Consider the following 24,181-nt stretch of genomic DNA (forward strand, 5'->3'; position numbering starts at 1 on the left):
TGTCAGGAATTTTTAAGATGACTGACTGATTGCTATTCATAGAGGTGACCAAATTCCCTGATGCCCCAAAAGATTTCAGGTTAGACGTTGCCAATTAGTTTTAATGAAACTCATAGTCCTGGAAGGACTAGCTAATGGGATTCGAAAAACTTAAAAGTATGCCTGGAGGTGACCCTGTTGGGTTTTCATTGGGAACATGGCATTTAATTAAGACATCTCATTAGTGGGGATATTTTGGTCTCCTGAAGAAGATCAGAAGAAGAATAGCATTCAAGATTCTTGATATGGCTCCAGCCTTCTCTGGCCTCACCTCTTCTCTTGCTTTGCTAAACATATAGCACTTCCTTCATTCATTCATGAATTCAACAAAAACAACATTTTATTGAGTGCATAATAGATGCCAGACACTGTCCCGGGTGCTGAGGATTCAAGAGAAATCACACAAATGTGGTCTCAATTACTAGCTGTTCTCTAAACCTGTCTGGTAGACTTTACTGCCATGCCTCTTCCATAAAATTCCCTTTCCCTGGAATATCTTTCTTCTTCTTTCCCTCTCTCTTCCTTTTCATCTTGAAGATATCTGTTCATTAGGCGCAGAAAAGACCCCTGCACTGGAAGAGGTTCTTGTCACCTCACAATTCCTACAACATTTTGTTGATACTCCTTTTAGATAATAATGAAAATCAGCATTTATGTATCCCTTTTACTGGGCTTCCCTGGTGGCTCAGAGGTAAAGAATCTACCTGCCAATGCAGGAGACATGGGTTCAATCCCTGGGTCAGGAAGATCTCCTGGAGTAGGAAATGGCAACCCACTCCAGAATTCTTGCCTAGAGAATCACATGGACAGGAGCCTGGCGGGCTGCAGTCCATGGGGTCTCAAAGAGTTGGACACGACTTAGTGACTGAATAACAACAACACAGCAATCTCTTTCAGTACTGATAAAGTATTTACATAAACCCCCAGACACATACTTTGTTAGTGATTCATAGAAATTTCACAAAGTAGGTACTAATGATATCCTCAATTTGTAAATGATGAAACTAAGGCTTATAGAGGTTAAATGACTTGTTCAAGATTAGACAGTTGGGAAAAAAGAGATGAACTTCAGAACTTGGTTTTTTGAATTGCAGTCGCTCAGCATGCTGTATGCTATGCTGGATTGTAACTGTTCAGTTAATATTAGATTCCTAATTAACCTGACCTATCTCCTAAGTGATTTTGTAAATTCCTGAGGACATAGGAACTTGGCTTGTTTCATTTTGTGCCTTCACAGTATCTAACACACTTGTGGGCCCAGGCTAGATAGTCATAAGTATTTGTTGAATAAATGAGTGATTGATTGAATGGATAAATTTAGAAAATTACTGGAGAGGTTGTTACATTTTCTAGCCACATAGCTCTTCTGTTAATTAAACAAGATGGTCCATTATATTTGTCTTGATAGGTTGGGTGGATTTGAAACTAAGTGTAGCTGGTGGTCTCCTAAGTATAATCTAAGGATATGGCATGTTCCTGGCTATCTTTGAATGTCTGTGTTGCTTACATGTTTGAAATTGCCACTTCCAAGTGCAGTCACTCCAGGAGTCATAGTTAAATTATAATTGTTGACTGCAAGTCAGCTGCTTAATTCTTCCCCTTTAGCATGTTAGCATGGATTTGTTTTTTTACTGGTGCTCAGTGAGAATAGCCTAACAAGGTAGAGCAAGTTCTTCTAGAGCCTTTAGGGGAAGGCCTCCTTTTCACATCATGGAAATTTGGCAGATATTTGATGGTGTTTTGGTGGTGGCTGCCGTGGAGGTGGGGGTGGTGGTGGGAGGTTGGGAGTAGTTGTGGTTGCAAAGAGCAAACAAGCACTGGTTTAGGGATGAGCTAATGTGTCAATTCACCCAGAAAAAATGCCATGAGCCTCGGGGAGGGGCATGTGTTGACAGCTGCTGGCCTAAAATTGACTAGTCAATCTTGAAGACCACCCATTCAACCAGGATCAAATTTTGGAAGACCTCTGGGGCAAGAGGTTTTTAGATTTCAGTATTACCATGTAACTTATGATCAATTTTTGGTTATTCCATTTATGCATTTTATGTACTTTGATCAAGAATATTTTTTGAACCAAGAGTTGGTCTCAAAACTTGTAATTTTATGGGGGTGGGGGGAAGAAATAAAATATTTGAACTTAGGATTGTTCTAGAAAAATCCAGGACCCATAGTTGTCCTTATTTATTCTTAGCCTTCCCAACTAACTTGATCATTGCCTTGTAATCTTATATATTAATTTGATGCTTTACTGTTTATTAAGTGCTCTCACATGTTATTATCAGATGATTTCTCCTTAAGTATGCTGCTGCTGCTAAGTCGCTTCAGTCGTGTCTGACTCTGTGTGACCCCATAGACGGAAGCCCACCAGGCTCCCCCGTCCCTGGGATTCTCCAGGCAAGAACACTGGAGTGGGTTACCATTTCCTTCTCCAATGCATGAAAGTGAAAAGTGAAAGTGAAGTCACTCAGTCATGTCCAACTCTTAGCGACCCCATGGACTGAAGCCCACCAGGCTCCTCCATCCGTGGGATTTTCCAGGCAAGAGTACTGGAGTGGGGTGCCATTGCCTTCTCCACTCCTTAAGTATAGGTATACATTTAAGACTATCAAAAGCTTTGGTGCCCTGAACTCTGACCTCAGCTTAAATAAACCAAATTATGCACAAATAGGAACTACTTCAGCTGTGTTTTCTTGTCTTTCCATGCTGTCATTTCACATTTCACAAAGTCCAAACATTTTCCAATCCAAGTATCTTCTAATGTTATTTTACTTAATTTCTCAGCTAAGGCATAAGAGTGATCTTTAGTGATCTGTCACATTTGGATCTTTTACCCAGGGAGGGCTGGAAACAGGAGGTGAAATACAACAAAAAGGGCCTTTTACATTTGTATTTATGTGTTAAATAATGTTAAGTTGGTGAAGAGACCTAAAATATTCCTGAACATAACTGCCCTCTGACTGAGAAAGGAAAATTCCCATCTGACCTTGGTTTGAATTTTCTCTTTTCTAAGGATGTTTTAGCTTCCGCAGAGCTATCTTCTCACCCAGCAGCCTGGACATTAGCTCGGTGTTTCCCACTTCAGAGTGGGAAGCTCACAACTTTGCAGGACTAGCTCTAAAAACTGGGCAACGATTGATAGTGGAAAGAGCATTACCTGTAGTGTCAGACTAACATTGCCTGCAGTGTCAAATCCCACTCTGACCCCTGCTAGTCATATAACATGAGAAAAGCTTCTTCATCCTGCCAAACCTCAGTTTCCTCACTTATAACATGGCAGCGGTAATACTTATTCCGTAGGATTTTCTGTGAAAATTGCATGAGGCTTACATATAAATGTATACCAACTATTTAGTGTAGTGCCTGCTATTTCTCTTCTTTTGTTTGCTTCCACCTTTAAAGCATGCTGGAGCACTAGAGGCTGAACCTTTGGTGACATTGAGCCTTTGTCTGATCAACAAGAAACAGATATAAAAATGACTGCTGCCACTTCTTTGCAAAGCCTCTTTAAAAGGCTTAGATCGCAGGGATGACATTGGGTCCTTGCCTGTGGTCTGCTTGTCAGTGAGAGAGGTGCTGGTTGTCAGGTGCAGAGTGCTTTAGGCAGCTGAAGGATATGTGCTCTCAGTCTCCTTAATTGGATTATTGGCATGGGAATTGCAGGCTTCAGGTTACCGCCCCCCCCCCCTTTCCCAAATAAAACTTGGATGGCATGGAGGGCTCAGAGACTTCATTCCATTACTAAAGTCATCTAACAGGCTCATTTGAGTGTTTGCTATCATCATAATTTTAGTTTAATCCAACCTGGGTTATAGTTCATTCCCTTGAAGCTCTGGAAGGGGTATCAAATTTGGGCTCAGTCCGCACTCAGGTCTGTGCCAAATGTTCTGCCTCTGCCGTATTTAGAATTACTCTATAAAAAGTTTCATCACCAGATTTTGCTAAGCTACCTGATAAAATCTGATGTCCCAGGACCAATTTCCACTGTAGAGGTCCTCTGGAAATAGGAATTACTTGAGCCAGGTACAGGGAGTGCTGCCTGGGTTATAAGCTTCTGATGTCTGCAGTGGTATGAATGGGGACACCTGAGATGACTGTGGGGGTATTGGTTTCAGAGATTTGGGGACTTAAGATGTAGATCAAGGAGTGGTTGCTCTAGCAGTATCTGATAGAGGGTACTGCTCAATATAGTCATGTCCCAGTTATTGGCAGAAACAAACCAAGAATGATTGTTTGATTATCATCTGGGTTGGGTCTTTCTCTTTTGTCTCAAACTACTTTTTCCCTTGGCTTAAAATGACACCTGAAGTCCAGTCTCATGGAAGTGACTGTCCATCTAATCTCAGAAAATTCAGCATCTCCTATCTGCCTCTAGAGTAGTCTTCTATCACCAGTCTTCCACACTGAAACCAGGCTATCATGTATCATTCATTCAGGAGATGTAGCAAAGTGTGAAGCTCAGTTTATGGAATTCATAGTCTAGAAGGGAACACCAAGCTATTTTCACTTTCATTTAAAAGAACACTTTGGTGTAAACAAAATAAAGTCTAAACTCCATATTATGACACGCACACATTCCTCCTAAAATATAAACTCCATGAGGCCAGGGTTTTTTGTTTTTTCTCAGATGATGTCTCAAGAATTTATTGATAGAAGAGTAATTGGTACATCTATTATGTACCAGTAAGTCATTGTCTAGTTGAGTTGAACCTGATTTTTCCAATTTATCTCACTTTCCCTCTTCCCTTATGTATTTTAATCTCTTGCTGTATCAGTGTGCTTGTAATTTTCTAAAAATGACAAGTTCCTAATGCTATTCTCACTATGTGAGATTCTGTCCCCATAATGTCTTTGCTTGCTCATATTGAACTCATATAAAGCTCATAGAGATTTCAAGCCCACTCTTAAATTTCACCTCATGAAATTTCCGATCCTCTCATCCATTGGCTTGTTTGCTCTTCAGAGTTTCCATTAGTGCTTTGCTCCTACATTTGTCAGAGCACCTATCAAAGACCACTGTCCTTAACAGGTTCTGTGTCCTTCCTATCATTGTGAGCTCCCTCAGAGCAAGAACTGGTTTTATCTGTCTTGGAACATTCATATACAACCTGATCTATACAAAGCAGAAATGTTTGGTTGAATAAAACTGACAGTAAATATAGTTTAATATGCCTGCAATCCTTAGGAGGTAGAACTGATGTAATCTGAATTAGGCTGTCAATATTACTTGAAATGGAGAGAATACTAGTAACTCTTAGAGTTGTTTTGTTAACTGATGGTATGTGTGTAAAGTCTTAGCAGAATGCCAGTAAGTGCTCAATATATGTTGACTACTAACTCTTTGGGCTTCCCTGGTGGCACTAGTGGTAAAGAATCTTCTGCCAATGCAGGAGATGTAAGAGATGTAGGTTCAGTCCTTCAGTTGGGAAGATCCTCTGGAGGAGGGCATGGCACCCCACTCAAGTATTCTTGCCTGGAGAATCCGATGGACAGAGGAGCCTGACGAGCAACAGTCCATAGAGTTGCAAAGAGTCAGACACGACTGAAGTGACTTAGTATGCACGCATTAATTCTTTGGTTGGGACAGTTCTTATGAGCTTATCTCACTGTCCATAGTTATTCTTCTGATAACATTAGATTCTGTTTTTATCATAAAGATATAAATGTAGTTTTTGAAAAGGAAGGTATCTTCCCCTTGACTCTAATGGTAAAATAAGGAGATAGCAAAGATAAGGAAACTAAGGTACTGCAAAATGAGGTGGCTTTCCAAGACCCTACTCTTGGTTTTTCAAGCCCCAAAAGTAAATATGCCTTGTTAACTGTAGTAATAAATGATTACTTAAAATTATTAGTGAAGTGGAGATGAAATTCACCTGGCAGACTCTGATATATGTTTGGTCAGTGTGTGCATGCTAAGTCGCTTCAGTCATGTCTGACTCTGCCACTCTATGGACTGTAGCCCACCAGGCTTCTCTGTCCATGGAATTCTCAAGGCAAGAATACTGGAGTGGGTTGCCATGCCCTCCTCCAGAGGATCTTCCCAACCCAGGGATTGAATTCACGCCTTCTGACTTGCAAGCGGGTTCTTTATTGCTGAGCCACCAGGGAAGCCCATGAAATATGTTTTCATAATGTCTAATTTTGAAATTAAGTCAAAGAACACATAATACAGGTTCTTCCTATACATGTCAACTGAATCAGTTTGTCATGGTTGGGTTGCTTCTGTTAGACTTGGTGTTCTTTAAGCTGTACTACAAATCCTTTATTAAACATTAAACTTAAAGGGGACTTTATAGTATCCCTAATTATATGCTCATGTGCTGTGCTATAAAGATTAAGGAAAATAGGGACCAGAATAGTCATGTGACTTGTTGTTGTTGTTCAGTTGCTAAGTTATGTCTAACTCTTTTGCCTTCCCATGGACTATAGCCCTCCAGGCTCCTCTATCCATGGGATTTTCCAGGCAAGAATACTGCAGTGGGTTGCCATTTCCTTCTCCAAGGGATCTTCCTGACCCAGGGATCGAACTTGTGTCTCCTGCATCAGCAGGCAGATTCTTTACCACTGAGCCACCAGGGAAGCCCAGTTATGTGATTTGGCCGAGATCAAACATTTAAGCCATTTCAGTTGTAAGGATGGCCAGCCAAAACAGTTGAAGGGTGTTACAGAATTGCTGACTGCTTTGGCCAAGGATGAATGTAGTATGATCTTGGGGAGACCTGATCATTGATTCAGGAAGCAGAAGACCAACTTCATAGGCCATGTTGTTTTTAGTTTTTCTTAGTCTTAATTTCCTCATCCACAAAATTGACATAAACATAATATGCCATATATTATATAGTATATTAATACTATCTATTAGAAACTATTAGAAAGAAACTATTTTATTATTGCTATTGTTTTGCATGAATTGAGAACTGGAATCTCTCTAAGCTAAATTGAGCTTTCTCTGAGAACTTAGTGTTACAGTATCCAGCTTGTCGATATAAAACAGGTCAGAGAGAGAAAATGAGTGACCCTATGAACTGATGGTTAGATTCTCTTTTGGAAAGCAATAGATATGTTGGTTTGACTCGGAGTCGCATGCTGTTCTCCAGTGACTTGTAACTGGCTTAATGCAGGTTCCCAAAGTTTTCTCTTTTAACTTCCTTAGTTATGCGTAACTTTTCATTTATGTTCCTGACTTCCTAAAACTTCCCTCATTACAATATTGTTCACAAGAGACATCTGATAGCCAAAACATCTATCCAGGTCATTCAAATGAGTTCCTAATGGTTATTTTTTGAAGGCAGGAAGTCACAAATTGCCAAGAATGAAAGAACCTTGAAAACACAGAAGTATTTTCTGATCTTCAAAAGACATTATATTTCTGAATGGAGGACCTGACTTAATTGAAATAACGTACTCACTATGCACTTAGGTAACTTGAGTGTACATTCTGATTAACAGATGAAATAATTTATCTGGCTAGCCTAAATATTTTATGTAACTATGATTTGGAAATGTACTTTACAAAGGAATAAATTTTATTTTTACCTCGACTGTTGATCTGGACTCTGAGATGACTATTTTAAGGGTACTGTAGAGTAGTTAATGTCACAGGTAGCCCTCACTGCTCTAGAAGTTAAAAACCAACTATATAGAACCAGTGATATATATATACACATACAATTGAATATTATTCAGACATAAAAAGGAAAGCTCTGTTCATATTTTTAATAACTGAAAATGTAATTTTTAATAACTGTTATTATGTTACAGCACCACAGATGGATCTTGAGGGCATTATGTTAAGTGAGATAAATCAAATAGAGAAAGATAGATATTGCATGATCTCATTTATGTGTGGAGTCTAAAAAACAAAAAGCACAAAACAAACAAACAAAAAACCCTAAACTCTTAGTTGCTGCTGCTCCTAAGTCGCTTCAGTCGTGTCCAACTCTGTGCGACCCCATAGACGGCAGCCCACCAGGCTCCCCCGTCCCTGGGATTCTCCAGGCAAGAACACTGGAGTGGGTTGCCGTTTACTTCTCCAATGCATGTAAGTGAAAAGTGAAAGTGCAGCCGCTCAGTCGTGTCCGACTCTTCGTGACCCCGTGGACTGTAGCCTACCAGGCTCCTCCATCCATGGGATTCTCCAGGCAAGAGTACTGGAGTGGGTGGGTTGCCATTTCCTTCTCCAAAACTCTTAGCTATAAAGAACAGATTGGTTGCTTCCCAGAGTCAGGAGCTGGAGGGGAGGTGAAATGGGTAAAATGGTCAGAAGGTGCAAATTTGTAGTTATTAAAATAGATACGTCCTGAGGATATAGTGTACAGCATGGTGACTGTAATTAATAATACTGTACTGTATATTTGAACCTGCTAGGAAGAGAGATTTTTAAAACGCTGACTGCACACACAAAAATAACTAGGTGTGGTGAAGGATGTTAACTAGATTTATTGTGATGATTATTTCACAGTATATACATACATCGAATCTTTATGTTGTACATGTGAAACTAACATTAGGTTATGTGTCAGTTAATATCTATAAATGTAAATTAATCTTTTAGAAAGATGAAGTTGGTAAATAAAAGTTGCAGAAAATACCCGAGAATGCTACACTCACAAAAGTGTTTATTTCTACATGATGAGATTAAAAGTGATTTGTTTTTTTGTCTTTTTGATCATCTATAGTTTCTATAATAAAACATACATGTTCCTTTATGAAAAAACAAACTATATAAGCTATAATATTAGTTTTGTTTCCAACCTGTGACAGTTAAACAACCAAGGATAGAAAATTACATGCTGCGTTCGTGTGATTGAAAATACGAGCTGGTACCTGCATTCTGTATGTAGAAGTCGTTTGGGCTTTATTTTGTGAGGGAGTGAGACTTCAGGAGCACAGAGTATTTCTAGGCAAACAACTGTTTCTGAAAATCCTCTTCATGGGAAACCAGTGCCTCTGTCTCCACATCTTGTCCATTCCTTTCTTAGTAACCATGGAATGTTCCAGCCTTCTTAGATCTCTTTCTTCCCTGAATTCCTATGTGACATACAGAAAAATATGTAATGGTATGGAGAACTGCATGGTAGTATTTGTCTCGGTCTCCGATTATTTATGAACATTTCCAGTTTCTACTTGTTCTGTAAAGAGATCCATTGTGTACTTCAGTATTTTCCAGAATCTAGCACAGTGCCGGGCACATAATAAGCACTCAATAAACACGTAATTAATCAACACTAACTGGGAAATTTCTCAAGGTCTGGATTCTGTTTCAAATTATCTACATGGTACCTTGTATAGGGCCACATGCTGATAGGTGCTTATTGATGGATTTGATTGAAACTATAAACAGAATACTCAATTCTTCAACTCCTATGATAATGTGAATTTGGATCCTCAGTCTTTTTCTCTTTTCATTATCTTGCCCAGACAGTTTATAATTTGATACTTCTGCAATTTTTTTCAAGTCCAGCATCAAATTTTTCTTTCATGAATCATGGTTTTAGTGTTTTATCTAAAAAAACAAACAAACATTGAACAGCTAACAATCTATTGGAAATAGTTGGCCACTGAGTACTTAGAACTAAAGTCCCAATTAAGCAATTTGTATAATGATCTTTAAAAAAGCTTATCTCTTTTGACTTATTTACACATGTTTTGGACTTTTTCCTAAAGTTTTGAAGTAGAATTAAAAAAAAAATGATGCTTCTAATTGAGGTAGCTTGGGTTAATCCTGAAAGTTGCATTAAGAAGGATTCTTACATTCTTCAAACCACTAGAGGTAGAAGAGATTATGAAAGTTTTCAGTTCAGTCCTTCTAATTGTACTATGAAGAAACAGGTCCAATGTGGCTAAATAATTTGCCCAAGATTATTCATTAGTCCATTTAATGTTACATTCTGAATACCTATTTTATTCCAGATGATGAAGGGAGTTAAGAGCAGAGACATTTACTTCCTTACTCTGCAGCCACCATTCCCATTCAAATCCCTACCTCAATTTGGCTACCTTTAGAAATTGATCACTTAGTGCAGCAGTATCTTTCCTTTGTTTCCTCCTTCCTAAACACATACTAGAGAAATCATGTGTCAAAAATGTTTGCCGGGCTCTACTTAAGTGGTTTATTTCCATTTGTTTCACAATCATAGCATGCTATGATAGGGAGATTTCATAGTACTTTGCTCCCAAAAGTATGACAAGACTGTTTTTTAAAAATCTTGCTTTGAGAAGATCTTGAAAAAGTCACAGTTTTAGTGATAAGCAAGGAGCTCTTGGCGTATCACAGAAACAAAATGGGATTTGGGAATCCAGACCTCAGGGGGTTGGATTACTATTGTTTGGAGAGTGTGTGATGATGTCATGGCTCTGCTGAAAGGCAGACTGAATCAGGCTGGGATAGAGATTTGTCGCTCAACTACAGCTCTCACCTTAGATGAGTAGCTCCACTTTTCTATACTTGGAAGAGATCAACATTAGCTTCTGTTTAGTCCAAGGTATAAAATGATATGCTTAGACATGGAAAATCTGGCTATACAACTTTTTAATGTTTTTGATGAAGATGATGACTGGATCAGTGATTGTGGATAAACTAAAGATTATGGGCAGAGGCTTCCCTGTTGTTTGGGAGCTTGGTTCAGTTCTGCGGTGTGTTGAATGTCTTCAGCAGTGAGGGTGAGGAATTGGGGAGGATGGAGAAAAACGACACTTGGCTTCCCATGGGCTTGCAAAGCTGTGATAGATTCTTGCTAGAAATGCTGCCTGGGCTTGAGAGAGGAACACTTTAGGACTGGAAGGAAAGAAAATTAAAGGTGTCGTGAGAGGCGTTGTTCACAGGCCTGGAAACCTGCTCCAGTTAGTGAGGATGGCCGCGAGATGGTCTGGCATTGTGTCCCAGCTTTCTTCCGTCATGTTAATGTCAAGGACTGGTGCCCAAGAGGTCCTGACCTTTGACAGCATTGAAAAGCCAGTTGTCAGAGTAAGACATTGTTGTTTTTAACCTTTCTTTATGTATGTATTTAATTAGGGGGTAGAAATCAAAATCCTAGATGTTAAGGGTGAGTGGAAGAAATACGTTTTTAGGCTTGGTTTGCAGTATCATTTGACATAAGGAAACTACTAGCTACTCCAAGTTTGGAAAATATTAGGAGATACAATTCTTCTAAAAGTAAATTCTGAAAAATTACAGATCTGCCTCTAGCATTCTCTTTGGTCTGCATCCTCCCTACTCCCCCACCCCCAACCCTGCCCCTTCTTTGAGAATAGAAGACGCAGGAGGAAAGGACCATCTGGCCCAGCATGCCAGCTTTTTATTTGGTTGCTCTCAATCCTACCTTCCTGTTTGCATCAGCCCTCCCCTCTACCCATACTTTAGAAACCAATCAAGGTGTCTCCTAAACTCATTTATTCCCTTTGTTTTAACCGCCTTCTTGGGGTAACCTTTTCCATATGCTTACATCCTTGCCTCACAACAGACTGGTTTTTTTTTTTTTTTAAATCCAAAATGGCCTGATTGGGCTTTAGGGAAAGCCATTTACTCAAATATACAACAAGGTGTTTCTGAAGATCCCTAACAGCTTTTCATTACTTGTGATGACCAGGATATATAAATGGAGGAAAAGTTGCTGTGTTTAAAAGTAACTGACTGATGGACAGTGATGCTGTGTGGTATGGAATTAGAGAATACATTGCTGTTAGCATGGAATCTTTTCCCCCAAGTTGAAAAGTCTAATCTGGGTTTGCAGCTGGAGTCTGTGATGATGATTCTTTCTTAAAATTTGGCCTTTGTTTATTTTGTTGCCCCAGTTTGGTTTTATTCCCTTCAACACGGTGACATTCACACTCTTTCTATTGCCTATTGTGGGCCAATTTTCTTCAGCTGTTGCTAGAACTTACTAAAATGCCAGATTTCATGTTGGAAACATGAAACCTGAAAGAAGATCGTAAATCACAAAAACAAACCACACACACACACAAATACCCTGAGTACTGTGCACTGGAGCTTCCCAGCTTTAAGCCTCCTTTTGTTACCCCTCTCCCCACCCCATCGTGCCCCCCACCCTGCCTCCATCGTTTTGAGGCCAGGGGCATGGGGGGAGTCAGCAGTTTCTCACCTAAGGCTCAATTATTTATTTTGCAGATTCCGAGCAGAGCACAGGTTCTGACTCCGAGGTGCTCACTGAGCGGACTTCCTGCTCCTTTGACACTCACGCTGACCTGGGCCCTGGTGCTGCAGGCCCTGTGCCTGCCGCCATGTCTTCCATGGAAGAGATTCAGGTGGAGCTACAATGTGCTGACCTCTGGAAGAGGTTCCATGACATTGGAACCGAGATGATTATCACCAAAGCAGGCAGGTGAGGACAATTCCTTTAATAGCCAGATTCGAAGACCAGGAGAACAAACTTAGGAGCTGTTACGTTTTTCTTTCTATTTATTTGTGGTAGGTGGCCTTGGTGAAGCCAAAGCCACTCCCATTCACTTTTCAGCATCTGGATATCTTGATAAAATGCTTTTTTTGTGTTTATTGGGTTTTGCTGTTTTCCTCCAAGGATCACTCAAACCTAAATCACCTCTACCCTCACAAACATTTTCTGCTTGCAAATGTGTTCCAGCCAGTACTAGAGATCCATGGTACCTAACAGTCAAACAATAGATCGCCAAAGCTAGTGTTACTTCACCAACCAGTGTTTTCAAGAGAAAAAGCTTGCATCTTCTAAGGCATTTAAATCAGCCAGATATTTTTGTAAGAATTTTGTTTTTGGTAAAATTTGGGCTTAGTGCGTGCATTTTTGGAACTCTGCTGATTGATTCATTGTGTTTTACTGTTGGCTTTAAATTATCACTTTAATGGGACCTACTGAAAACTCTTTCAAAACGATTTATGTAGGATGATAAAAGTTTTAAAAACACAGCATTTCTTGAAATAAACACCGTTAATTAAGCTACTTCTTTATTTGTATCTTTACATATGTTCAGAGTTAGGTATCTGTTTTGTGCTAGATATTCAACATGTATTACATTATTTAAACTTCACAGGAGTCCTTTGAGGGAGGATATGATAATCCCATATATAGATGAGGATGCAAAAGCTGGAAGAGGTTAATTAACTTGACTAAGGCCACACAGGTAGTAAAGGAGAGCTCAGAATTCTACACAAATCTGTTTGGCTCCAAAACAATTGTCTTAAGTATTTATGTCTGTTCTGCCCTTTGAATTCAAATGAAAATAAATCTGTACTGAATTTTTTAGTGTATAAGAATAGTTCATTGAAATTAAAGCAGTTATAGTGGTTTCATATTTACAGAGTCAGTCCACGTAGTCTCACATCACAGAGACCAAAAAGACTCACCTCACTGATGGTAAACTATGGACATTCAAAGCAAAAGCATGTTTTGACTGGGTCTAGTTCACTTGAATGTGCATTTAGAGAAACCTCTCATTAAGATGTTACAAAAAGATGATCTTAAAATGAACCAGAAGTCTTATTCAGTTTCATCCTCCCCTGTAAACCCCCTTCCTTCTTTAAGTTTTAGTAGAGAATAAAGTCATTAAAAAAAAACTTTATTTGGAGGAGCAATTTGAGTAATTGAAGGAGAATTACTTTCAAAATACCTTTCAGAATTATTTTTAAAAATTGAAGTATAGTTGATTTACAATGTGTTAATTTCTGCTGTTCAGCAAAGTGATTCAGTATATTCACACACACCCCTGCGCCCCCCCATATATATATATATATATACACACACATTCTTTTAAATATTCTTTTCCATTATGGTTTATCACAGGGTATTGAATATAGTTCCCTGTGCTATCCAGTAAGACTTCGCCGTTTATTCAGAATTACTTTGAAAAGCCATCTTTTTTTGTTGCTTGAGTTTCATTCTACATTTTGAGATGTTATGACTTGGACAGAAACAGCGATTCAAGGAAGATATTTTTATTCTTTTTCTTAGTGTTTGTTAAGGGCATTAGTTTGGTGAGAGGGGAAATACTACTTTTATTGTCTATCGGATTTTCCAGTTTTCTTTGGGGGGCAGTTTACTTACTACTATTAACATTATGTCTGTGTATTTTAATCACATTTGTTCCTGATATCATTCCCTGTTCCCTACACATCAATGAATTCAGTTTATTCGAACACTTCCTTGACAACTCTCCTGTGATGTCATTTCATGATTTATTCTGCATTGTTTTCTTTTCTGTATCTCTACCTTCACAAATCACTTTGGTCTGAATATATGGGCTTCGCAGGTGGCTCAGTGCTAAAGAACCTGCCTAAAGAACCCACCTGCCCTTACAGGAGATGTGGGTTTACTCCCTGGGTCGGGAAGATCCCCTGGAGAGGAAAATGGCAGCCCATTCCAGTATTCTTGCCTGGGAAACCCCGTGGATAGAGGAGCCATGTAGCCATGGTGGGCTACAGTCCATGGGGTCACAAAAGAGTCAGACATGACTCAGTGACTAAACGACAACAACCTGAATAGATCCAGGCATTCTGAGCACAGACGTGCAGTTTGTTCTTTATTCATATCCCTTTGTTTAGATTTAGAAACTGTACTTGTTGCTCCCGTGTTGAAGTGCCTCAGCTATTAATGTTACTGTCAGTAACTCTGCTCAAGTAATTCTGGAACCACTGAGAAACATGCAAAGAAGTCTTTCTCTTCTGTAAATTTTCTTCATTCCCTCCCCATCCCAGAAATTGATTCTTTCCTTTTCTCTTCATTTTTCTTCCTATGTAGTGTCCTTTTCAGTTTTAATTTCAGTTTCCATTGTATTAGTTATGTATGCCTCTCTGTTCTTTTTTCCCCTCTCAGACCTTAGTCACCATCTACTTCTTTTCACATTCCAAACTGTAAACTTGTTGATTCAGAACTACTGTAGTCTACAGAACCCTCAATCTTTGAGTGCACCAACAGAACCTGCATGGTCAGCACCATGGACAGAGGTGTTTGTAGGGATTAATGGGTTTGGAAGTCAAAAAAATTGACCTGAATTTAGGCATAAAATGAAAACTCATCTCATTTTGTGAATATGAAAGATTAATTTTTCCTTGGGTGTTATGACGTTGCTTGATATTCTGTGCTAAAATACTGACAAAAAGAAAAAGCAACTTTGGTAAGATTTTAATGAGAGAATTCAAATATCAGCATAGAATTGAAAGCAGGAGTCACTGTGAGTATTGTTTAGTTCTTTTCCTTTGTTTTATAGATGGTGAATTTAAATGACTTCTCCAGAGCCATATAGCTCATTCATTTTAGAACTTAAGTTCTAAAGAACTGGAAAAAGACAGGTAGCATCTCCACTCAAGGTCATATAAATGTTTTGGACAAAACAGGTATTGAGTTTAAAACCATCTGACCCTTTTTCTTGAAGTCATCAGGAAATAAATTCATCTCTTTTAGTGTAGTGTAGCCCTCTGTTGCTGGCTGACAGAAACCACATTTTCTTATCTCAGGTAGTAAGAGAGAGGATTTTTCCACCCCCAGAAAGATGTTCTCCAAACATTTATATAGACAGGGCAATCATAAGTCACTGTTATTAAGAAGGGAATTAATGATCTATACATACATGTATATACCAAGGTTCCCAAATTTTTGGAAAGAGTTAATGTGAATCAAAGTGCCTCACCTACAGTGAATGATAGATTTAGTCATTGTGAGCAGCCCACAATAAAATTTCATTAGCTCGCCATAATACTAAAATAGAAGACTTTCTAATTAAACTTTAAGAATAGAGAAAGAAAATCTAAAACTGAAATACCAATAGAAGCTTCTGAAAGTTATAAAGTGAAAAAGAATTGGTAATACTGACAATTATTCTTTGCAAATATTTAAGAAACAGCCACCATCCCTATTGAAGATCTATGGTCACTCTTGTGCTTTAACCTCAAACAAGATTATGATGTCACCAACCTATAACCAGAGGACTTTTGTTTTCTGAGTAATTTTTGATGAGTAGTAGAGTGTGTGACTAGCACAGAAAGCCCCTCATGTAAACAACCAATGCACATTTGTGAGATGACTGTCTGGGGTCAGGGTATGGTCTATGGCTGTGAAATGGAGCAAAGCCAATTAGGCCATATGTGGATCAAGCCTGTGACCTTGACCTCATTAGCACCGTGCTCTGCCCAGTTCAACTAACTGGCCCCAGATGGTTAAACTTAATGCAGCATTTTGTGTACAAGTACCCTAGAGCACATTCAGGGCAATCCACATTTTTTAAAAAACTGAACAGTTTTTATGTCTGGCTCCTAAATGAATGACATGCAAAATAGCCTGATGTTTTTCTTCTTTCTTATGGTTAAAGAAGAATGGCAAATTTTATTTTAGTCTCCTTGAAACTCAATACCTCTTTGGGACTGCTCCCTCTCCTCCTCTTCAATTATGAGAGTAGTTGTAAAGTGCCATATCCTGACCTCGCTTGCTTTGGCAAGTTTAACAAGCCATTGTGGTGGAAACAAGGTATTGCCCAGAGGCCACTAGAATTCATTTGGTATTTGCTTCTTATTCCACAGGGTCCTTCCTCTGACACACACGTTGACAGCCTGAGAACTTGCAGAAATTTTTCTACAGTTTTATGTGTTAAAAAAAAAAAAACAAAACCGTTGGTGGTCCTTTGTTTGAGAACTGGTAGCACCTTCCTTCTTTTTTTCTTTTCTTAAGATATTTTTAGAGTGGTCATTTTCAAGTAGACAATCAAAAAGTACTTCATGATCACTGCAATTAACTGTGATAAGCTACTTAGGGAATAAGAATATAAGTTATTCAAGTGTATTAAGTATAAAAGTGTATTTAAAGATGTTTTAGGGAATTCCATGGCTGTCCAGTGGTTAGGAGATGCTTCCACTGCTGCTGCTGCTGCTAAGTCACTTCAGTCGTGTCCAAATCTGTGCGACCCCATAGATGGCAGCCCACCAGGCTCTCCCGTCCCTGGGATTCTCAAGGCAAGAACACTCAGGCAGCCCAATTCAATCCCTGTTTGAGGAACTAAGATCCTGCAAGCTGCATGGTGCAGCCAAAAAAAAAAGAGACGAAGAATGTTACAGTCTAATAGGGAATGTATATACATGCACTTTATCTATCTCTTGTCTCTCCATCTGTCTCACATTAAAGATTAATGTAAAGCATGCTATGGTATAAGATCTTTGAGTGTATGAATAATCAAACAGTTCAATTTAAGTTCAGAAGAGGTGTTATTTCAGCAGTATACATCCTCAGGATATTTGATAGTGATAATTTTCAAATTGAAAAAAAACAGCCAACTTTGAGAATTAAAGGATATGGGATTTTGATGTGCTTCCTATTAAGGAGAGACTCATCAAGTGTTTACTCTTGCTACTTCTTCCCCTCTGATTGCTGAGCTTCCTGCCTTGTTTCCCATCATAGGAGGATGTTTCCTGCCATGAGAGTGAAAATCACTGGCCTGGATCCACACCAGCAGTACTACATAGCAATGGACATTGTACCTGTGGACAATAAAAGATACAGGTAATGATGACTGGCATGTGGAATTGTGGGCATCACCAGCACCCAGGATGTTCTGTAAACTCATTAGATGACACATTTTAACAGTGCACTGCAAAGAGTTGACTCACTGGAAAAGACTCTGATGCTGGGAGGGACTGGGGGCAGGAGGAGAAGGGGACGACAGAGGATGAGATGGCTGGATGGCATCACTGACTCGATGGACGTGAGTCTAAGTGAACTCCGGGAGCTGGTGATGGACAGGGAGGCCTGGCGTGCTGCGATTCATGGGGTCGCAAAGAGTCAGACACGACTGAGCAACTGAACTGAACTGTACAATGTACTGGGTGGGGAACAAGGATAGAGGATATGCCAATGGCCTGTGGCAGAACATCAGACAGGAGAGAGGCAGGGAGTCAGAACCAGTAATGGTTTGGTCTGGATCCTCCTAACATTTCTATAAAGACTGGGATTATATAGGGACTTCCCTGGCAGACCAGTGGTTCAGACTCTAAGCTTCCTCTGCAGGGGGCATATCTGGTCAGGGAACTAAGATTCTGCATGCTGCATGGCACAGCCAAAAAAACAAAGATAAAAACTTTTTTTAAAAAGTGGGATTGTGTAGTGTATGCCAGGGTAGCAAAAATCAAATGGATCTTAAGTCTAAAACTAATTCAGTTAACACTGAAAGTGATTAATGTGTTGAATGATTTGGTTTATGAAATACTAGGTGAGCTGAGATGATTTATTTTGAAAAGTGGTCAGAGAAGTGCATTAATACAGTATATTCAATTATATACGTGGTGGATTATCCTGTTGTTGATGGAGGGGAAGAATGGGAGAATTGGGTAAGGCCTCAGAAGAATATCTATTTAGGGGAATTATTGGTAATTAATATGGATTATGAACAAGTTTGCTAAATAACCTTCCTTCAGAGCCATTAAAAGGCAACATAGTCTCCACGTGTCTCACTCATAGTTCTTGTCGGAAACAGGTTGTGGCTTAATTGATCTCCTGAGTTCTCAATCAAATCAGTGAGTCATGGCTCATTTTTGAGATATTTCAGAACTTGGCCCTAAGCCCATGAATTTGGAGGTTAGAGGTGAATAGAGAAGTTCATTACTTGTATGTTAGAGGGAGTGCTGGTTAAGAAAAAAGTGGTCTTGATGTTGGACTTAGTAGGGGAGATGCTCCTTTCTTTAAAAACTTCCTTCATTTCAGTGAAAATGGAGACCGCTGTCTTAGTGCAGTCATTCCCAGAAACACCAGGACTTCCCAGTTAGTTTTCTTTGATTAACCTAGTCTCATTCCAGTGACTTTGTGGGAAAATAATGTGGATGTTCAAAACTAAGTTTTCATCAAAATGCTTCAAAACGCAGAGTCTTAGCTAAGAAATGGTTAACAAGTGAGAGGCTTGGAAGGTCTCTGCACATGGCTGTGTTTTATAGGACAATATGGAAGATGTTTTTAATAAGGAACCAAACCCCGAGCAAGTGGCCAATGGATTATATGGTTTGCATTTGAAAGGTGAAAGGTTGCAGTAAAATACCTTTTCCATAGCTAAACACGTGGGTTCAGGATGCCTGTGTGCACACAGGGGTGCAAGGCAAGGAGAGGAAGAAGAAAGAAAAGGAACTGTGAGAATGTTTTCCTTGTGAGAGCTGCGGCTTTGATCATTAACCACAACACTTTTCTGCCCTCCCCCACCCATCTTTTTTCCCATTTCCATCTCTATTTCATTTTCCCTGGTTATCCACCCTTCCCTTTTGCTCCTTTGTATTCTCTGTTTAATCCTCCCGCCTCCATTTTTTTTCTCATTTGTGTCTCCTCCCTCCTGTCCCTAATTGTTTCCTGGGTCTCTGCTCCTCCCCTGCATCTGTCTCTGAATTCTCCTCTCTCCCTCTCTGTCTCAGATATGTGTATCACAGCTCCAAGTGGATGGTGGCTGGCAACGCTGATTCCCCCGTGCCCCCAAGAGTTTATATACACCCTGATTCTCTAGCTTCTGGAGATACTTGGATGAGACAGGTGGTCAGTTTTGACAAACTCAAGCTGACCAACAATGAATTGGATGATCAAGGACATGTGAGTCAAATAACCCCATCTCTTCTACCTTCCTCTTTCCCTTTTTTTCCTCTAGAACTGACTAGTCCCAGGAGGTTTCAAATGGGTAAAAAAGAATCTCTGTGCTATTTTGAGTCATTTTAAGTAATTAAGCAAGCATGAAAGTTTTTTTTTTTTCCTCTTGTGAAATTACATTTATTACACATCTAACATTTAGCAACTGTCTGTTATGTATCAGATTGTGTTTATCAGACAGAGTTCTTGTGCTCCAGGAACTCACTGTCAAGTCAGGAGAATTCAGACAGAAACACAGGACGCATTTCAAAATGCTGAAATAAATCATATCGTTTAGTAGAATAATTCTTATTATTCGTACCATATAATTCATATTATCCTCTGAGGGCAATAAACTCAGAGAAACTGTTGTAGGGGCATTTCTGGCTGATTGGTCAAGAAATTTATGAATTTATAAGAGAAGTCTAGGTCTTAAGGCTGCTGCTGCTGCTGCTAAATCACTTCAGTTGTGTCCGACTCTGTGCGACCCCATAGATGGCAGCCCACCAGGCTCCCCCGTCCGCTGGCCAGGTGTAATTGGTGCCCCTGATTTAATTTTGGCGGTTAACACACTGAATTTTCACTGAATGCCAGAATCCGCACTGGATGCTATGCATGAAGACTGAAGAAACGAAAATCATGGCTCCTATCTTTAGGGAAATGGTAACTTTCTGAGGAAGAGAGAACACCCATATCCCCTTAGCTCTCTCATAACATGAGAGAATGTCCATAAAATCAATAACAAAGTTCAAATAATGGCTTGTAAAATTTAAAGACAGAGGAGCCCATCCTGAAAATGTGAAGCAGGAAGGAACATCCGTCACACAGCAGGGGTTCTGAGACCTTTTAGTGGAGTGGAGTCTACTGGTATCAGAACCAATTCGCTCAATATTTATCCAAATGAAGAAGACACATTGCACTCACCACCTATGATTGAGATCCTCTGCTACGGGTTCTGTGTGATGTGATGCTCCAGTCACTTAGTCCTTCCAGCCATGGGCAAGTACACTGATTTCCAGTTTCCTGTATGTCTCACCTCCAATCTGTGTTTTCCTATAATGCTTTTATCCTGTAATTTGTTTGCATAAGAACTAGCAAAGATGTAGGGATCTTAGAGGCAACCCTGGAGTAATGTGTCCCCTTCTCATTTCAGATCATTCTTCACTCTATGCACAAATACCAGCCTCGAGTACACGTGATTCGCAAGGATTTCAGCAGTGACCTTTCACCCACCAAACCCGTCCCTGTTGGGGATGGAGTGAAGACATTCAACTTTCCTGAGACAGTGTTCACTACCGTCACAGCCTATCAGAACCAGCAGGTACGAGGCTGCCTTTGAGATTCGCCTGCTGCAGCTGCCTTTAATGGAGTTTATTCATCCTTTTGTAAGAACTGCTTAGTCCTTCTCCATGGCACTGAAATGCTGGAGTGAGAGCCACCAGGCTGGTGGCGCACAGACAGCACTGGTGATGACAAGGCGATAATGCCTGGTAGCAGCTGTCAGAGTCTAGATTTAGATCAGAGACAAGATCTTTGACCAAGAGGACCAAACCTAAGTCATTTTCAGGTCTCTCTGTACTTGTACCCTTGTTTCATGATCTCTACTACATCCTGGCAAATGTTCCTCATCACTTGAAATTCCTGAGGTTTGATTCATTCTTTCCCTTTTATCCTCTCCGGGGAGCCCTCCATCAGGCTACATCAAAGTCATCAAGCCTCTCAGACTCTATGTCAGACTCACCACTTCCATTTATACTTTCAGATGTAGTTGGCTTGTGCTCACCAGCCACACCCTAAGATCTGTATGATTTGATGTCAGTAATATATTCATTCATTCTGTTAATATTTATTGAGAACTTATAATAGTCTCAGCTTAGCAGATTAAGACTCATTTCTTAATCTCATTTCTCCCTAAGCAAAGAAGAGTTTAAGTTGAGTGAAAGACACATAAATACATAATGATAATACAGTGGAATAACAGAGATGTGGACAGGGTGTTTTTTTTGTATTGGTTTGGTTTGTTTGTTTTTTTTTTTCTTTGGTGTGGGAAATGAGGGAAGTTTTCCTGGAAGAACTGAAGCTTTTTCTGTTGTTGAAACACACATAGAAATTAGCTAGTTGGTGGGGGAGAGGAAGAGAGAGGCCAAGTCTAGGATTACTGTGGACATTTCTAAAAAACATTCTTTTTTTTTTTTTTTTTAAGAGAATGACTTGATGGATTTACAAGTTGTCTCACTTTATGCAGTTCTCTAAAAGTTACATATGAATCTCATTTTGTAAGTTAGATTGTATTTCACATTTTGGTAAATTGTCTAATTAATAGGATCCTGCAGTGAATTCTTTTCCAAAACAAAGATTTTTTTGCTTGTTTATTTTACTTGAAACTCTGCATACTTTTGTTTTGGGCCTGCTTGGAGCAAAATGGACTTATACTATAGAACTCAATACCTTTTATATTGGACACTGTGCTCTAAGAAAGAAAGAAATAGGAAAGCTTCATTCCCTAAATATTTATTGAGGGCTTACTATGTGCCAGGCAGGTGAAGGTATGTTACACAATCTTCAGTTCATATTGAAACTTTTTCTACCTTTCATAGTACATCCTGGTAAGATTCCTTGGATACTTTTTATCTTAGGGGAATTTGATACACAACAATCCCTTAGTCGGACAAAGGTTAAGTGCTATATGGTTGTTGCACTTTCTCAGCAGCTGTAAAGTGTTCCCAACTTCAGACTTTCCTCTTAGATGCTGTATTTGATCTCAATTGGAGAAGGCAATGGCACCCCACTCCAGTACTCTTGCCTGGAAAATCCCATGGACGGAGGAGCCTGGTAGGCTGCAGTCCATGAGGTCGCTAAGAGTCGGACACGACTGAGCGACTTCACTTTCACTTTTCACTTTCATGCGTTGGAGAAGGAAATGGCAACCCGCTCCATTGTTCTTGCCTGGAGAATCCCACGGACGGGGGAGCCTGGTGGGCTGCCGTCTATGGGGTCGTACAGAGTCGGACACGACTGAAGTGACTTAGCAGCAGCAGCAGCAGCAGAAGGGCTTTACTTTGTGATGAGCGCTATTTAAAATTGTTTAAACTCTCTCAAACCCCTCAGACAGTAAAATTGCAGAGGCCATGGAGGGTTCTTACAAAAAAACTTTAATAATCAAGATTTCTTAAGCTCTGATATAAGATAGAGCAGCAGTATCAACATGACTTTTGGAGCAGTTGGGACTTTGGGATTAATTGTATTACAGAAGAGGGGAAATATAAGTTCTTTGAATAATTGAACTTTTTCCAAGACTACACCAGCCATCATTTTAATTATTACTTTCTCGTGCAGGTGGAGAGATGTGGCAATAAATATGACTCTAGAATGTAGCTTGTAGAGCAAAGTAGAACACTGTTGAACGACCCTTCCACTGCCTCACTGAGATCCATTCTAGATGCTAGGAGAGTCAGTACTGTAACCCAAGCTAAAGCTAAAACTCTACAACTCACCAGACAAAGAAAACCAAGCATGAGCATGAAATCTCTTTCAGTTCCTTTGCATTTCATAGACAATGTTCCAGCATCTGAGTACATTCTACTCATATAAATATTTTGCCTATATCTGGACTTGAAAGAGAAAGTGAACTTTGCTCAGTCGTTTCTGACTCTTTGTGACCCCATGGACTGTAGCCTGCCTCGCTCCTCTGTCCATGGAATTCTCCAGGTCAGAATGCTGGAATGGGTAGCCATTCCCTTCTCCAGGGGATTTCCCCAACCCAGGAATCAAACCTGAGTCTCCTGTATTGCAGGCAGATTCTTTACCAACTGAGGCACCAGGGTAGCCCACATATGGACTTGAATAGGGGCAATGGTAGTTTGGCGGGGGTAGGATGCTATGACTAAGATCATGGGATTTGGTAGTAGACCTATCTGTTTGGTTTCTACCTTTTTACTGGCAAATTGTGTGACCTTGGGCAAGGTCAAACAATTTGTGTTTTCCTCTCATCTTGTGTTTCCTAGCCTGAAAGTGTCCTGACCTTACTAGGACTACATGAGGGGACATGTACTGTCACTAACATAAACCTGGCATCTGATTAATAGTAGTCAGCCTATATTGCTAAATGCCTGGGTCTGCACAGGCATGAAAGATAATGGGGGAATAGAGGCAATTTTAAAGAATAAATTTCTTATTAAGGAGAAAGAGGATTCTTGGGGACTGGAGGAGGTACGTGGGCTCTCGAAGGAATTATATTCAATAGGTAACTACTTTGATCTCTCTGTTCTCATGTCACATTGGTGAATTCATGATGTGCTGACATTCAAAATAGATGAGTCATACTCAATTCCACCCATTTTAAAATCCAGATAACGGCTTTTGCCTGTTTAACAAGCCTCCATTCCCTGGATAAATCAATAAGCATGATTGTTTAACCTTCCCTTTGGCTGTGTAGATATGATTTAATATAACACAGTGCCTTCTAATAAAGCAAACTAACCTTGGCTCTCTCCCCCAGGAATCTAGAGGGCTGCATCCTATAAGGCAGATCTGTTATGTACAATAATTTTCAAACTTGTCGTGAGGATGCCGGGTAG

The 24,181-nt window shown here is 39.8% G+C and overlaps 1 protein-coding gene across 3 annotated transcripts in view; it reads left to right on the forward strand.

Annotated features, from left to right (window-relative positions):
• TBX15 (T-box 15) overlaps positions 1 to 24,181 on the forward strand; it is a 126,601-nt gene that overhangs the window by 62,618 nt on the left and 39,802 nt on the right. For all 3 annotated transcript variants that reach the window (XM_010847219.1, XM_010847221.1, XM_010847220.1), the window contains 4 exons: positions 12,164 to 12,377; positions 17,409 to 17,510; positions 19,400 to 19,571; positions 20,758 to 20,925. In XM_010847219.1, coding sequence (XP_010845521.1) covers positions 12,164 to 12,377; positions 17,409 to 17,510; positions 19,400 to 19,571; positions 20,758 to 20,925 — 656 coding nt within the window. The remainder of the gene's footprint in view (positions 1 to 12,163; positions 12,378 to 17,408; positions 17,511 to 19,399; positions 19,572 to 20,757; positions 20,926 to 24,181) is intronic.

The sequence above is a fragment of the Bison bison genome, unplaced genomic scaffold (assembly GCF_000754665.1).
Source record: "Bison bison bison isolate TAMUID 2011002044 unplaced genomic scaffold, Bison_UMD1.0 scf7180017864247, whole genome shotgun sequence".
Lineage (NCBI taxonomy): Eukaryota > Metazoa > Chordata > Mammalia > Artiodactyla > Bovidae > Bison > Bison bison.